Source organism: Stegostoma tigrinum, chromosome 2 (assembly GCF_030684315.1).
Source record: "Stegostoma tigrinum isolate sSteTig4 chromosome 2, sSteTig4.hap1, whole genome shotgun sequence".
NCBI classification, from domain to species: Eukaryota; Metazoa; Chordata; class Chondrichthyes; order Orectolobiformes; family Stegostomatidae; genus Stegostoma; species Stegostoma tigrinum.
Window position 1 is genome coordinate 33,524,626 of NC_081355.1, and position 17,326 is coordinate 33,541,951.

General features: G+C 39.4%; 1 protein-coding gene across 4 annotated transcripts in view; it reads left to right on the forward strand.

Annotated features, from left to right (window-relative positions):
* Positions 1 to 17,326, forward strand: part of kif13a (kinesin family member 13A) — a 322,598-nt gene that overhangs the window by 217,685 nt on the left and 87,587 nt on the right. For all 4 annotated transcript variants that reach the window (XR_007249645.2, XM_048552226.2, XM_048552242.2 and 1 more), the window contains exons 12-17: positions 74 to 184; positions 3,056 to 3,190; positions 4,875 to 5,005; positions 7,300 to 7,386; positions 10,797 to 10,972; positions 12,619 to 12,829. Coding sequence is in view for 3 of the 4 variants with exons in the window: in XM_048552226.2 (XP_048408183.1) it covers positions 74 to 184; positions 3,056 to 3,190; positions 4,875 to 5,005; positions 7,300 to 7,386; positions 10,797 to 10,972; positions 12,619 to 12,829 (851 nt within the window). In the remaining variant the exon portion in view is untranslated. The remainder of the gene's footprint in view (positions 1 to 73; positions 185 to 3,055; positions 3,191 to 4,874; positions 5,006 to 7,299; positions 7,387 to 10,796; positions 10,973 to 12,618; positions 12,830 to 17,326) is intronic.

Here is a 17,326-nt window from a genome sequence, read left to right on the forward strand (position 1 = left end):
TTTTGATTCGCATGTAATTTGACTCTGACAATGATAGTATAATTTTTTTTTGCTTTTTTTTTTGTTAATCTAGGCAATGAAAGCTCCTGAGCTAAAAGAGAAATTAGAAGAATCTGAAAAGCTCATTAAAGATTTGACTATCACTTGGGAGGAGAAGCTGAGGAAAACTGAAGAAATTGCACAGGTTAGTCAGTGGGAGAAAATTAATTTGCGGGTCAGTTCTAATTGTTTTGGAGGTGCTGATTTTAGGATGAAAATGATTGCTGTCAATGTACCATTGTTTGTGGATTTTAAAACTAAAATATTTAAACTTTATGTGGCATTAAGTTGCTTGCTTTTGTTTCAATGTCGTTAGAGGGAGGTGACAATCGCCTATAGTTTAAGAAAATCATTCCATGGTGATGTGTAACGTGGCTAAATGCTGCTCTGTGTGATGACATATTGGATCTCTCTTCTGCGTGACTGCCACCTAGAGTGCTATACACTTTTGCTGTGTTATCAAATGTATTCATAATTTTGCATTAGATTAATTAAAGTTTACAGTGTTATGGGAACTCCAAGTTATTGATTCAGAAGCAAATGAAGGCACCTAGCTCAAGAAATTGTCAATTAAGTGCAGCCACTTCCTAAACTGGTTTATCAGGCATGACTGTTAGTCTTGGAAAAGAAGGCTAGAGGATCTATCAGCACTCGTGGTCCAATGCGCAACCCAAGCGGATGAATTAGTATCTTGAATTATAGTAGGAATGTTATTTTGTTCCTGTAAAAGTGCTGATGCAAATTCAGCATTTGATTCTGTGTGCTCTTCTCATCAGTTCAATTTATTCTGTACGTGGCTTTCCAATCGTTAAACGTTTGCCTGGGTTTTTTTGAGTGAAATTATCAACATTCACTATTATTGGTCTGAAACTGACAGCAACATTTTGGTTAGAATATGATCAACATAGAATCCCTATATTTGGCCCATCGAGTCTGCACCAACCCTCCGAAGAGCATCCCACCCAGACCCACGTCCCCACCTAGCCCTGTTACCATGCATTTCCTATGGCTGTTCATCCCTGAACGTGAGAGGCAGTTTAGCCTATCACTCTACCCTGCACGTCGTTGTCTCTGGGAGGAAACCTACGCAGATACAGGGAGAATGTGCAAACTCCACACAGACGGTTGCCCAGGGCTGGATTCGAACCCGAGTCCCTGGCACTGAGACTAACCGCGGAGCTATGGTGCTGTCCCATATGTGTAATTAATCTCAAGGTCCAGAAGTTTTCAGTGATTTTGCACCACTGTTAAAATGCACTGTTAAAGTTCACAGGTTGGAAATCAAAATCAGTGAAATGATGGAACTTGCCTTTAATTACTAGTATTTTCACATTTTAAAAACTCCTGCAATTACACAATTCGTTGAATGAAGTGTAACTGTGTTTCTTTTAATGATGTTTCAGTATCAACCATAATCCCAGTTATATGTTCCAATCATTTATTTTGCTGTTTACAAGATTTATTTAAAAGTAATGTATGATCAATGCATTATACTTCAATTTGTTCTCTGTGGCTATAGATCAATACGATGAGCTGCTTACCCAAACTGATTGTATAACAGTTGCTGTATGCCTGGAAATTCTTGTGATTTAGTGCCTGATTCAGTTTAGTGGATCGGGAAAGAGGATTACTAGATCTTCGTCTGCTGCTTCCTTTGAGGTCAGCCATGAGTACCAACCTTCAAGACTGACCACCACGACATAAGGGACATAATCTTGAAAACTGACAAAATGAGTAACTGTTTAGTCACTGTTTTGTTAGCTAAATTAGAGTTGAGGACCTTTTTTGTTTTGGATACTGGGTGAGAAAGTTGGCAAGAATGAGTTTTTAAATTGCACTGAAAGTTAATACTTTAAGCTATTTAGAGTTCAAAGTGAGGATTAACAAGTTACTTGTGTTCATTTGGAGGTAGTCTTTGATATTTTGCTTTCTTGTAAGGCAATTTCATTTAATCTTAATTGCATTTCTATTTTAGTTACCCATGGATTTCTATAATTTTCATTGAAGCTGAACTGGACAAGATTTGTTGGCTGGCTACTATGGCTGGACAGTATTAGGATTTTATTTGATTTAAAGTTAACGTGAAGTGCAATGGATTAATGCAATGAATGCATCTTCTAGCAAACAAAATTGCATTTGGCAAGCATTTTCTAAGCAACCTGTGGTTTTTTTTGCACACTCAGATTTTTTGTTCGAGAATATAGCTTTTTAAATTAGGAGCTGTGATTAGGCTTACAAACAAGATTTAATACAGATCTTTGTGTGGAAGTAGATTAAAACTAGTATCTGAAGGATTCATCTATTTTCTTTTCAAGCACTATTAATTAAGTTTGATTAAACCTGCGCAATATTTTCTGATGAAACCAAATTACGCTAATCGCATAGTTTTTGTAAATTAACATTCAGACTCAAACTACCATGGCAATTAGCATTTGTCGCTCAGGTAACCAACAATGACCAGCTCTAACAGGTGAGATTTTAACTATCTCCCATTGACTTTCATTGACATGACCATTGCTTAAATCTCCACTTCGCACCTCTCTTCCATTTGCTCACTTGCTGTCTTGCTCTTGCCCTACACCCTCAAGCTCCCTCTTGCTGCTGCTCATTCTCACATGCTCTCTACCCTTCGCTTGCTCTAACCTGTGATCTGGACCCTTCATGCTCTCCGTCCCCATTCCTCCCCCTCCCTCTCGCACTATCTCCTGTCGGCTCCTTCTTGCCCATTCTTCACCCTCCTACCCGCCGCATCTTGCTTCCACTCCACAGCACCAGTACTGTGGATGCCTCATCATCCAAAGGACTGCAGCAGTTCAACAAGACAGCTCACCGCCACCTCCGCGAGGGTAATTCAGGACAGATGACACCTTCTGGTCTAGCCAGCAATTCCCTATCTGTGTAGGATAAACAATTCGCGATGTAGAAGTACATATGTTTGCTTAGAAGTGTTATGTGAGGCCTTGTCACTCAGATTTCAATAGTATTGCTCTGTTTCATTTTGTTGTGTTGACTGCAGGAACGACAAAAACAACTCGAAAGTATGGGCATCTCGCTGGAGTCATCTGGCATTAAAGTTGGGGATGACAAGTGCTTTTTAGTTAACCTGAATGCTGACCCTGCACTCAATGAACTGCTTGTCTACTATTTGAAAGTGAGTGTTCATAACAAATAGCTGTTGAGGGTTCTTGTGGCACAGTGGTAGTGTCCCTACCTCTCAACCAGGAAACCCGAGTTCAAGTCCTACCTGTTCCAGAGGTGTGTAATAACATCTGAGCAGGTTGGTTAGGAAAATAACAAATCACTGTTGTGCTGCCAGTGAGTGCTATAAAATGTCATGATTTTGCTTAGAAGGTTTCCTCTCCAAAGCTGCTATATAAAAGTAAGTGTCAATCTTAACCTTGTCTGCAGCGCACAGAATGACCTTTGTTTCATCTGACTATAGAAGTAGGAAATATCACACCAGTCATTGTTTAATTCAACCGGCCTGTGTACATGTTCATCCTATATATAGAGTGGCGTCTAATCAGACTTTAGATTGCGTGATACTGGTGTTGAGTTGCTTCACTGTGCAGTACTCAACAAACTTCGATGATCACAACAATGAGATTGGACAGTGGACCTCTGACATAGATTAACAATGTACACTGTACAAGTTAGAAACAGTAGTGCTTGTTGTGAGAGGGCTCATGATAAATATTACATTTTGAAAAGAAAAAGGGTTGTTCATACATACGTGCTAAATACTGGTAAGCAACAAAATATGAAAAAAAATGTAGTAGAGTATAAATAAAAAGTTAGAAATTTCAATAAGGTTAATTAAAATTAGTTAAAAGTCACATGACACCAGGTTATAATCCAGTGGGTTTGTTTGAAATCACAAGCTTTCAGGATGCTGCTCCTGCATGAGGTGAATTCCTTCACCAGTATAGATTTGGTGGGCTGAATGTGCACCTCCTTTGTCCTTATAATTCTGTCCTAGATTATCTCTGCATTAAATTAGTCTCATTTTTTTAAGAAGCAGAATGGGCACATTCCAAAGCTGAATTGATTTGTAACCTCCTTGCCCAAAGTCTGATGAGTCTCTGCTGTATGGTAACTACTAAATTCTTATTTAATCATTGGAAAATTGACACTGTTATAAAATACATAAAGGTCTTTATCCCTAAAACCTTTTTTGGTAAGCTATATCAGAAATCACCATCCTCTCGATACTATCCTCCTATTCCAAATGTGGAATATAAGGCAAGGAAAGGGCTATATAACAGACTTTTTTTGTGATTGTACACAATTGTTACTATTCCACATATTTGAATGAGATCTGCATGTAATCTGCCATCCTGACTCATGGTCAGTGAGGTTTGAAATTTTTATAGCATGTGGTCACACTCCCGTTTTGTCAGTTTTCCACAACTTCTGCTTCATATCACCTCTGCTAACAAGAACAATTATCCATAATCTGTTCTATAGTATCTAGATTGTAAAACTCTCAACCGCCTTTCTCTAGTAAATCCTGTTTACAGAAATGTGGTGAAAGCAATTTGTTCCTTACCGTGAGCTCAGTGGACATTATTGAAATGTACCGAGTTATTTTCTGCATTTGTGTGCTTCATGTTTTGCGATTGCCGGCTTTAAGTTATTTCCTGGCTGCACATTTAATCAGAAAAAAATGTTATGGTTAAATATTTGGCAAGACACGTTACTGCTTACAGCAGGCATGGAAACATTGATTCAGGCTGAGTTACTCAAGTGGTGTACTGTGCACTTATATGCATCCTGTGAATATTTATAGCCAAATATCAGGTGCTGACCTTTTAAGCTTCTGATATTCTCGACAGGATCACACCAGAGTCGGTGCAGATGAATCTCAGGACATTCAGCTGTGTGGAATTGGCATCCAGCCTGAGCACTGTGTCATTGACATTACAGCAGATGGGGATGTTACTCTTAGCCCAAATGAAAATGCCAGGTAATAGTTTCACTGTAGGCCAGGTAAAAGAGATTAATCTTTGAACAATCTGTTGCAGTCTTGCCACGTGGTTTGGGTTTAATTTTCGATCATTATGCTTCCTGATCAAGGTTAAATAAAGCTCATAGTAGTTTGACCAATATATAATCCATGAACAAGCTGCAACATAGCCTGTCTTTCTTTTCAGATGTAGTCAGACCTAATGTACATCCTATATATCTTCCATTTGACAACCACCATTTTGCATTTCTTAATATTTTGCATGTGATCATCTCATTGATGCTTAAATTTAGTTTGTGCGCTTGGTTATGTCTATTCAGTTGAATGCGTCTGACCTCTGACTAAAAAAATCACACAGATGAACCTTGGTCTTTCATCTTTTATGATTTATTGATCACAGTGACCATTCAGGTAGGATACTGTACTTATCTGCTCCCTGTTGCTGTTGATTATTGCCCAGCAAAACTAGATGTCATTGAGCTGGCTTTCGTATTTATCCTCATCCAATGGCTATTCCTGCTGTAATCAGAAAGTATGGGTGCAATACTGAGCTGCTTCTCAGTGACGTGCACTAGGTTCATGCCCATTCTAGATTGGAAGTCAGTTTCTAGCTAAATTAATTTGAATTTTTCCAGTCTAATTCATGGCACCAGATAGCACAACATGAAGGTGGGACTTGCCGATTACTAAAGATGAGGCAGAGGCAAAGGGTGGATTTTGAGGCCAGGGACATATGAGGTAATTCAAAAATGTGATCATTTCAAGAACAAAGCTGTATTAGAAATATGTCACTGTTTGAACGGTCTATCCTGATATTTTTTTTTGAAAAATCCGCCATGTATTGAGAATAACTGTTGCATATTATAACAAATGTGTGTTCATGAAATTCTTATTTTGGCTAATTATGTTCAAAATGCACTTCTAAGTTGTTCTTTAACTGCTGTGTACAGTGCTCCTTTTTTAACTGGATTAGTGAAGGTTGAAACAAAAGTTGTCTTTGCCTAATGTAATCTAAATTTGTTCTTTAGGATATCCATCAATTACAATAACTTTTTAAGGTAGTAGGCAAGGTGGCATGAAAATTTCTGCACAGGGTCCCAGACTCAGTTGTGGCATTATTAGGAGGACAGAACAGGAGCTCGGTCCATCCCTCAAATACAAGGGAGAGGACGTGAGAATAATCATCACTTACGTTGTTGTTCTTAATGTCAAACTAAAATAAAGCACTGATACAAAAGATACAAGCCAAACTCTCTCTGCATATTTAGAATGTATTAAAGTGTTCCACCTATTAATTATTGTCTCTATTTTTCAAATCTAATAATGTTGGTTTTAAGTTTTTCAATTTGATCTTTTTGCAGAGAAGATCTTTAAATTGGATTTTGAGCCTTGTGCCATGTTATCAGTTATCAAAGTGTGATCATGCACGGACATACACAGTCTCTGTCTGTCTCAGTCTCTGTCTCCCTCATTCGATCGCTGCCTGTCACCCCTTTTTCTTTTCTCTTTTCCCAGTTAAATGGTGACTGTGACCTTTATAAAACATGGAATCAGCAACGTGCTCTGTCAACCACCGAACTTGAAATTTAAGTGCTTAATTTGTAATTTTAATAATGAAATAAAGAGATGTTATTTTCAGAAACAAAAGGCTTGGGCATGACATTGCATGCAACATAGGTTTATACTGTAGAACTTTTGGTGATGAAATCAGCTGAAAAATAACCATGCATCAGTGTTTATCAAGATTTTTGAATTTATAGAATCTATCTCAGTCCTACGTTCCCATATTATATGAATTGAAATGCATTTGTCATTCAGGACATGCAAATTTTAATTTAGCAAATGGCATGATGTCCCTGCGATTTATCCTTTTCTGACTTAATAGTCACGTTTCCTTCGTTTTGAAGAATTGCTCAGATTTGTTCCAGCTCTTCATGGAATGTTAGATGTCTTTCCTCCCCTCTCTTTCTCATAATGTCATTGTTGACAATTTAATAATAACATGATAACTGTCCTGATCTGTATCTATTGCCATCATGGGAATTGTATAAAGTTACCAGACTGCATCCAAGTTTTGTTGCTTGCAGTCTTATCTGATATTCATCTGTTCTGGAAATGTCAAAGTGGATGCTGGCCCTGAAATACAAGCAACATCGTGAAAATGATTAAAATATCTTATTTGTATCAATCCATTCACCGCATCTGGAAATATTTAGCCTATCTTAAGACTGGGGAATAGTGGATGTTATGAGAATGAACCCTGATTCTCAAATAATTAAATATTTATTTTTCAGAACTTGCTTGAATGGTGCTGTATTGCATGCTCCAAACTCTCTCTGGCATGGGGACAGAATTCTCTGGGGAAATAACCACTTCTTTAGGTATGTCCTTAGCATATATGTATGAATTTTTGGAATACTCAGTTTATCAACTGTTGTTTCTGAGCATCTATTCACTCACCTTGTTTCTGTTTTTCCATTGTTGCTGTGCTGCAATTATGTCATCCTTTTCTTGTAATACTTCCTTTAAGTCACTCCTCAAATCTTGTAACCTCAAGGGAATAGAGCCCAAGTTTTTACAGCCTTGCATCAAAATTTAGCTCTTTAATCAAGCTTGCAAACCTGCGCTATGCCCACTCCAGAATCAATTATTCTTCTTGATCTGACTTTGGTAATCAAAATTGGACAAGATTCTACAAATGGAGTGCAGCTAAGGCACTGTGTATTTAAAGCATAAATACTACATCTTTGTGGTGAGATAAAAGGTGACATTCCACTAGCTTTTATGTAACTGTACTGACTTTGTGATTTGTTTACTGTGAGTCTCAAATACTTTTGTTCCATCACATCATCTAGTCTCATGTCATTAAAGTTCGATTTGTTTTTAATCCATTCAATACAGAAGACCTCACTGACCATCACTTCAAACTCCCACCTACCACAGTTTTGCTCACTCTTTTAATTGGTGTATGCCCTTCTGTAATTTCACGTTCTTATTTTAACAACTTCCTACTTTAATATTATGTGTAGGATTTGATGTACAACTGTCTTCATCCGTTTGATTAATTGACAATGTAGTTAAAAGCTGAGCTCCAAGAGCAGAACCTTGAAGAACATAATTTTCCATGTTACCTTTCCCTCTACTGTATGGACAAAACTTCATCTGGTCTTCTCGAAGGCTGTTCACTGAGGGGGTGAGGCACTGTTAAAATTTAGAGAAAAGTTGATAATAGATACGAACTGAAATCCTGTTTCTTTCCAATCCAGTCAGGAATAGGGAAGGTCGATGATGGCCTTTGCTGAAGTCCAGTTGACATCCTCATGTAGCCAGTTATTTGACAAAAATGGGCCTCAACCAGTTGCATTTAATATATACTCACAGGCAGGATTGTTGGTTCTCTGGATGTCTACTCCATGAAAATAAGCCACAGTTATTGCAGTTGGTCACTTGCAGGCATGCATGGGTAAGCTTTCCGCTGATCAGGCACCGCCTGGGCCATGAGCACCCTGCCCTAATGTCAAAAGCTGCCTATTAGTCAAGACCCCCTGCTCTCAGCATTATTGTGACCAGGTGAGGAGGGGTGAATTGGTTCCCTGCTTTTTAACTCCCTCAGATGATGCCAACAAATTTTTTTTCATTTTAACATGCAGCACTGAAAGACAGTCAGTAGAACATAATAAAGGAGCCTATTGCACAGTTGTCCTGAGTGAAAAGTAATTTTATTATTTACTAACCCAAGAATAACTAAAACACAATATCAAACACATGCACACAAACACGAGCATAAAGTTTAGAAAGAGGAGAATGGCTAGTACTAAAATGAAGATAAAAATATAAGCTGTTTAAAAGTTCCAATGGTCCTTGAATTGTGCATAATTGAATTAGAGACCTTGACTGTTTGTTTAATATTTTGTAACATCAGCACAAACAAAATTTGTGAACTTTATCTTCGGTGCCGGCTTTTGAGGGTTGCGAAGGAAACACATGGTTTTCAAGTCGGTTCTTGTGCAACTACACTTCCTTTTGAGTTTGTCTGCTTTCTGTCAAACAGCTAGAGAAATATACTACTGGCAACCTGTTGATGCCTGATCTGTCCAACTTGTCATGCAAACGTAACTTAAAAGAGAAACTACTAGTTCCATGACCCCTGATCTCAGTTGACTGGTGTCAATATCTTTCAGTAAAATTGTGATTTTGTTTTTTCCACATCGGTTTCCTGAACTTGCCTCAATCTGTGGTCAAGTGATTGCTGTAGTCTTTTAGATCAATACTTCTTCCTTTGTAAAACCGTTGTGACCCATAAAGACTTCAGTAATAAACTCAGATGAAAAAGTTCAAAATTAATGGTCCATATTTTACCACTATTATGACAACAATAACCCCAATCCCAGCAACCACAATGGCTCTATTTTGCCAGGGCCTTGGTGAAATTGATCTGCTTTCCTAGGTTGCTGATCCTTGTTGTCTGTGGTACCAGTCGTGGCCAGTGCTTCCAATGGCACTGCTGTTGGTTGAAGAACTGGCCAGCAGCTCTTGAGAAATGGACCGTTTATCCGTAACTACCCTTTAACTACCTGTTTGTCAGACAGTTGCTTTGGAGAGTCAGGAGTTGGCCCTGAAAAGTTTTCCACAACTTTTCTAGCCAGTGTCAGAAATCACACGATACCAGGTTATAGTTCAACAGGTTTATTTGAAAATGCAAGCGTTTGGAGCCTCAGTCGTCCTCCAGGTGTTAGTGAGAGAGGTAGTATCAGACACCATTTATAAGTAAAAGATCAAAGGTTCACACCATTGGTGAGGGTATACTAAACAAACCTAATATACTGTTAAATCCTTAATTAGTTAGAAGGTTTAATTACACGCACACGCACACACACCTCTGAATTCCTTTCAAGTCCTGCCCTGGATTTCCGCAAGGCCGCATACCAACGTGCATTGCCTGACCTAAAATGTTACCTCCTTGTAGGGTGTGAGCCTCTTGATCTTTTACTTACAAATTCTGTGTCTGATACTACCTCTCTCACTGATGATAACCTGGTGTTATGTGATTTCCAACCTTGTCCACCCTAGTCCAACAATAGCACTTCCACATCATTTCTATCCAGTGGATAGAGGGCTGAATTTACTGGTGGCAACAGTGGCTATGTTCCCTACTATCCAATCAGTTTTCAACCAAATTACATCTATGCACTCACTTTTGCGAAAAATCATTTGTACAGAGCCATATAAATTTGTTTTCAAGACGTTTATATAGACAATATCTGAAGAGACACCCCTTAGCCACAGAAACCTGCCTTATCCACCTTGTCCATGATCTTGTCAAAAAAACTTCAACTAGTTTAATGAGAGATGATTTACCCTGTATGCCAGCTGTAGTGAATCAATGTAAAATAAGTTTGATTATTCTCAGCTTACTTCGTTTTGGGCATGAAGTCTTATTGTTGAACTGTTCATAATTCTGCAGTCTCGATCTGTGTAAATGTCTGCTTTTGGAAAAGTGGTGCAGCATGGGTTGGTGTTAAGGGACTTGGTCAAAGCAGTGTTCAAGGAGGTAGTCGGTTCTAAACAGACCTGGGAGTGTTTGATCTTAATGAATTGTTTCTTAATTTGTTTGCCATTATCCTGACTTTGGGAAGTGAACCTTTACCACAAATCTAAAGATCAGACGTTTTTGCAAAATTTAAATGTAGGTTTCCATGTTAGCTAAACATTGTAAGTGTTACTGCATAAAGGTGGTGTTGTGTAATGAAGTTATAATTTTGTTTCAGTAAACTTTTTTTTTAATAAATAGAATTAACCTACCAATGAGGAAGAGGAGAGACAAATTAAAAGAATATGAAAGTGAGACAAATCGAGAATGTGGTGCAGACCAAGACATGGAGACAGCAAGTGAAGCTTCATCCGAACCAGACTATAATTATGAATTTGCACAGATGGAAGTCATGATGAAAGCTCTTAGCATCAATGGTGAGCAGCAAACTCAAGAGCTGTGATAACAATCATTTTCCTTTATTCCCCCTTGCACTTTTCATAGGTTTGAAGCAACCCTCATTCGTGCCTCCTTTTGAACATCTTCACGATTCTATTTGAGAAAAATCCTGACTTCTATCCCTCAGGTGTTACATTCAGACATTGTTTTCTGTCAATATTTTCCCCAGGCTTCCTGAGATACGATGTCACAGCTGCTTAAAATGTGACTGAACTTAGATATCTGCCATAATCCCATTAAACAACTTGTGTAAAACTCTCATGCTGCCATAATGAATAGAATGTGACTTTACCATGTAATCTGTAGATGACACCTTAAAATGCAGTGCTTCTTCATACTGCACTGGATTAGTCCAGTTTCCCCTGTAGAGTGGGCGTTGACTCTGTCAACCTTTTGACTCAAATAAGAGGGCAGGCCCAGTGGACCATGGCTGACACATTGAACTCAGAATTTCAGAATTCGCTCCCTTTTCTAGAAGTTAGATTAAGAAAGAAGGTGCTGTTGTTTTTATTATGTATCCGACAATTGAGTTTAGAGGTTATTTCTTTAAGTCATCCTTGCATGTGTGACCTTTGATTTAGAAGCTGTACAATAAAGGGAATTTTTGATTTCTTCAGAACATCTGAGATTGTTCCTCAGAATGTTTGCAAATAACTTCTAAGTGTTTTTATCGATTATAAAGAGGTCATTTCTAATTTTCCTGAATAACAAATACTTAATCGTCTGACTTGGCAACCTTTTATCTGGAAGCAGTTCCAAACATAAGAATTTAAGTTATAAAAGCCATCTGTTAGTAGACAGGAGGAGAACAAGACTAAAGGGTGAAGGTGATCAGCACACCAATGTAGAGAAAGCAGAGAGGCACAAAGAAACCAATAATTCCTGAGAGGTGAAGCAATCCGAACTCCCTCAAAAAGGCAGAAAGAAGAGCATTTGAATTCCATCAACTTCCTGAGAAACAGTGTATGACCAGGAAAAAAGGGACTGAATCCTCAAAAGCCCAGGCAGGCACAAAAGCAGAGGGTTTGTATCTGGCATCCAGGTTGAGAACCAAAATTTGTAGTTGATCAGCTGAAAAGGAAATCCAGAAAGCTACATCATCAAGATTAATGCAATGTGAATGGGCGAAGTTTTATCGATGTGTGACTTGTTAGTGTTAACCATATACATCTGCCTGGGAATGAGTCAGGAGTAAAGTTCATTGAGTTGAAAAGGCTGAGATTGCACATTGGATTAACTTTATACAGGGAGTGATGTGGGTGCTTGTGGTTGCCAGTGAGATTTTTCCGTTGTATTGACTATTTAGAATGAAATTTAATATTTTTGATTTGAAGCATCATTTGTACATTAATTCATGTTTAATTTGTGGTGATTCTGATTTGGGTTGAAGTATAAATTGCAAGAAATGAAATCCTAAATGATGATTTCTTCATTTGTGTTGGCCATTTGGTAAATTAATTTATTTTGATTTTGTGGTTCCTGTGCAGGGATTTTAACCGTAGGGGTGATTTTATATTACTATGAATTTGCGTATTAAAATACACATAGCTATAGTGCAATGAGCATGGAACATTTGATTTAATGCAGACTGGCTCTAAGTAAGGTGTCTGTCTGATTTTTGTAGATCCTGTTCAAAATGTTGTGCAGATTCTTGAGAAGCAGTATCTTGAGGAGAAGAAGAATGCACTTGAAGAGCAGCGGCTAATGTATGAACGTGAGCTGGATCACCTTCGTCAACAGCTGTCACCAGACAGGCTACACCGGCATGGCATCGAGAGATTGTCATTCACTTCTCAAATTGCACAACAAAAAGTAAAACTTTGGTCTGAAGAGAGGTACAGTTGTTGCAGTGAGATGTGGGAATTTACATCTTATTGATAAGTCAATGTACAAATAGTTGGGGTGAGGAAAATCAAGTGTGCAGACCTTTAAGTGCACATTAATGGGTTTAAAGCAATGATATCTCCTCATAGTCGTTAGTTAATACCTCAAAGTAAAATCTAGTATTGCGCACCCATAAAACGAGTATTCCAACACTACAGTCTTAACTAATGAGTAATGCACAACTTGTGGTGTCAACAAGAGAATTCCTGGAACAATTAATATTTGCCTTTTCCAGGATAGTGTTGCAATATTGGGGAGTATAGCACTACGTATATTAATTTTGTAGTCTTGTATTTCATTAGGTTCGATCAGATAAATTTGGAATTGCTGAAGCTTTGACATTGCATTGGCTTGTCACAGGACAAATTTGATATTTTTACGTAAAAACATCCCATTATAGTTTCTCTTGCCCTCCTCGCTCCGTTCTCTAATTGTTTTCCTGGGTGTTACACATTTCCAAACAGAAAGTCAGGGACATTTAGTCAACAAGTGATATGCACTGTGTTAATCAACCTTGTTGAGTATTGTCTGGCGTGGTGCAGGAGGATTGCATTGCCATGGTGGTCTCTGCTGCATTTGCTATAAGCAGAGGTAATGGGTTGGGAAGGTGCATACTTCGCTGGCTTGTGTTTTTCTCCGGCCCCTCCTCTTGGCCAGCTTAGCTATTCATTTCTGCTCTCTAACCTTGCAAAACAATCAATCTCCAGAGATCAGGGATGTCAGTTGTTGTCGTTGAGACAACTGCTCTCTCCCAGGTGTCAGTATTCATGGACACCACCTTCATGACTTGCTTGTAGGTCACACTATTAATGCTGAAAGGTGGCAGTCTGGCATCTTCCTAGGCATGACATTTCTCTTGGCTTTAAGTTCACTCTAAATGTGTTAGAGAGTCTGTCCATTGCTGTTGAAGCTGCAATATTCATGTGGTATTGTTAGTATGGAACAGCACTTTGAGATCTTGACAGTTGTCTGGTATGTTAGTAGACACCCTCTGAAGATGACTTGAATGCATTTTAGCAGCAACAAAAAGATGAATATGCCAAAGACTGTTAGATGCCTGAATGTAACCTGATCGATCATCAAAGGTTCTGGTGTTGTCCTGTCAAAAATCCCATGTTCACATCGAGGATACCCTCCATTTTTGTTGTGTGGCACTAACATCATGCTAAATGGAGCAAACTTCAAACAGACAACACAAAATTGGGCAGCCATGAGGTGCTGTGGACATCAATAGCAGTTGAATTGTCTTTAACAACCACCTGTATCCAGCATATCCCCAGTTCTACCATTATCCTGATGCGGGGAAATTAACCCTGATTCATTGACAAACGCAGGAGGATATATTACCAACAGCGTCAGGCATACCTAAAAATGAGGTGTCAACTTAGTGAAGCTACAGCACAGGACTGATTACCTGTCATCAGCAGAAGTAACATGCAAAATGCAGGGGGAAACAATTCCATAATAAACACATCTGATCTACATTCTGCAGGCCTACCAGATCAACCCCTGAATGGTGGTGAACAAATAAATAACTAACAGGAAGATGAGGTTCTACAAATTTCCCATTGTCAATGATGGAGGAGCTCAGCTCAGTGCAAATGACAGGGCCAATCCATTTATGTCCATCTTCAGGTAGATGTACTGCGTGGATAATCCATCTCTGCTTCCTCCTGTCATCCCCAAGATCACAAATGCCAGTTGTCGATCAATTTAATTCGCTCCATGTGATGTCAAGAAACAGCTGGAGGCGCTAGAAAGTACAATTTCTATAGCCTTCACAATAGTCTGGCAGTAGTAGAGAAAAGTAATGAAGACTTATATTCCAGATGTAGCCGTGTCCCTACCCAAGCTGTTTCAGGGCAACTGCAATACTGGCATATACCTGAACATGTGGAAAGGTTCCCTGCTATGTCCTGTCCAAAAGAAGTAGAACAATGAAACCTGGCCAATTACTGTCCTTGCCCTCTTGACTATCAAAAACAGAAGGAAGTGTCATCAGAGATCATGGGAACTGCAGATGCGGGAGAATCCAAGATTACAAAGTGCGGGACTGGATGAACACAGGCCAAGTGGCATCGTAGGAGCACAAAAGCTGATGTTTCGGGCCTAGACTCTTCATCAGAAAAGTGTCATCAGTTGTGTTATCAGATGATATTTGCAAAGTAATAACCTGTTGATTGACGCCCCAATCCTAGCCTCATCACATTCTTGGTCTAAACACAGACAAAAAACTGGAACTCTAGAATTGTGGTACGAGTAACTGCCTTTGACATCGAGGTAATATTCAACAAAGTATGACATCAAGAAGCCCATAGCAGAACTGAAAATTGGGGGAACAGCACTTCCTATTCCACTCAGGAGACTACAGCCTGATGGCCTAATTCACCAGTTTTAAAATCTCTCCACTCCCAACCTCAACCCATGTCTAACCCTCCCTCTCATCCTCACCTCCTTGACCTGACACAACCTGTTCATCTTCTCTCCCACCTAACTGCCCCTCCCACCTCACTGACCGATCCCCACCACTCTCTTCCTGCACTTGCCTATGACCATCCCACCTTCTTTCTCCAGCCCTACCTCTCCCCCTTCTATTTATTTCTGATGTCCCTTCCCCCTCTCCATTTCTGAAGAAGGGTCCCAATGCAAAACATCAGCTTTCCTCCTGCTCTGATGCTGCCTGGCCTGCTGTGTTCCTCCAGCTCCACACTGATATCTCTGACTCCAGCATCTGCAGTTCTTGCTATCCTTCAGAACCCTGTTGTGCAGCCTGTCTGGTCAGGGTGATGTTTCAAATTTCAGATCCAGCATTTGCTGTTCTTGCTATTCCCTGGGGAAGCTTTTCATTGTTTTAAGTTAATATCTTGCATGGAAGAAGGTAATTATGGTTGTTCGGGGTCATTAATTCCACCTACAACATATTACTACGCTCAATCAATTTCAGTTGCTTCATCAATTACCTTTCCTCCATCGTAATATCAGAAGCAGGAACGTGCAATCATCAGTGTACAATGTTAGGCAAGATTTGAAATGACTCCTATATTTAAGCAATTTGTCAAATATGCAGCAAGCCCCGGATAAGATCCAGGTTTGAGCTGTTGTGGCAAGAATCGTCCCAAGTTGTGCCAGGAAATGACCATCTCCAACCATCAAGAATATAGTCATTGTCCCTGAACTTGCACTGATGAATTCCCTACTATTAACATCCTGGGGATTTGCCATTAAACAGAAACTGAACCAGAGCAGCCATATAAACACTGGCTTTAAGAGCATGTCAGAGGCTAGCAATTCTGCCGGGAGCTATCTCCTATCTGTCAATGACAGCCATGATCGACAAGACACAAGCCATCAATGTGATGGAATACTCTTCACTTTCCTGGATGAGTGCAGCTAAAATGTTCAAGTAGCTTAACATCATCCAGGAAAAATCAGCCTGCATGGTTGGCAACCTATACACCACCTTAAATGTTCATTCCTTTCGCACTGATCTACAGTGGCAGCAATATGTTCCAAATGCAGCATGCACTGCAACAATCCACTATGGTTCCATCGACAGTACCTCTGAAACCTGTGACAGTTCCCACCTTGAAGAACAAGGGCAGTAGAAACATGGGAAAATCATCATCTGCAGATTCCCTTCAGCCATTCATTATTCTGACTTGGAAACTGTACTAGACATAATGGGAACTGCAGTTGCTAGAGAATCCGAGATAACAAAGAGCTGGATGAACACAGCAGGCCAAGCAGCATCCCAGGAGCACAAAAGTTCCATCACTGTCATTGAGTCAAAATCCTGGACCCCTCTTCCTAGCAGTACAATAGGCGTTCCTTCACACCCAGGTATTGAAGTGTTACAATGGTGCAGCTCTTCAGCACCTTCTCCAGGATAAATGGGCACTTGCAGTAATTCCTGACTGAGCGAGCAATGCCCAGATCCCACAACAGATAAAAGAAAATATGTATCAACAACAAAGACTTTGTGCAGATTCTGCAAATATGCCAGCTTCTCTCGTACTTGATAAGATCAGATGGTCTCACATCAGTATACAGAGCTTTGTTCATGGTACGTGAGTCAGTAACTTTGTACAGCATTTGCCCTAAGTTCTGTATCCAGTTGTTATACAGGCTTTCTATCCTGTTGTTAAGTTTGTTTTCGGAGACCCTCGTGGACTTGATGCAATAACAAGACACTGAACTGTTCAGAAAAACACACATCTTTTATTACAAAGTAAATACAAGCCGTGGAGGATCACTGTTCTCAACCCGGCACAGAATGCAGAGTCTCGTAAGTGATTCTCCCCTAGCAGTGGACAGTCCCGGCTTTTTATTCCTCATCGAGTAAATAATACATAAAGCCATGTTACATCTCACAATGACATGTTACATGAAGCAATCACTACATCGGACAGTGACATGATATACAAACAATTACTACATCGAAAACATAG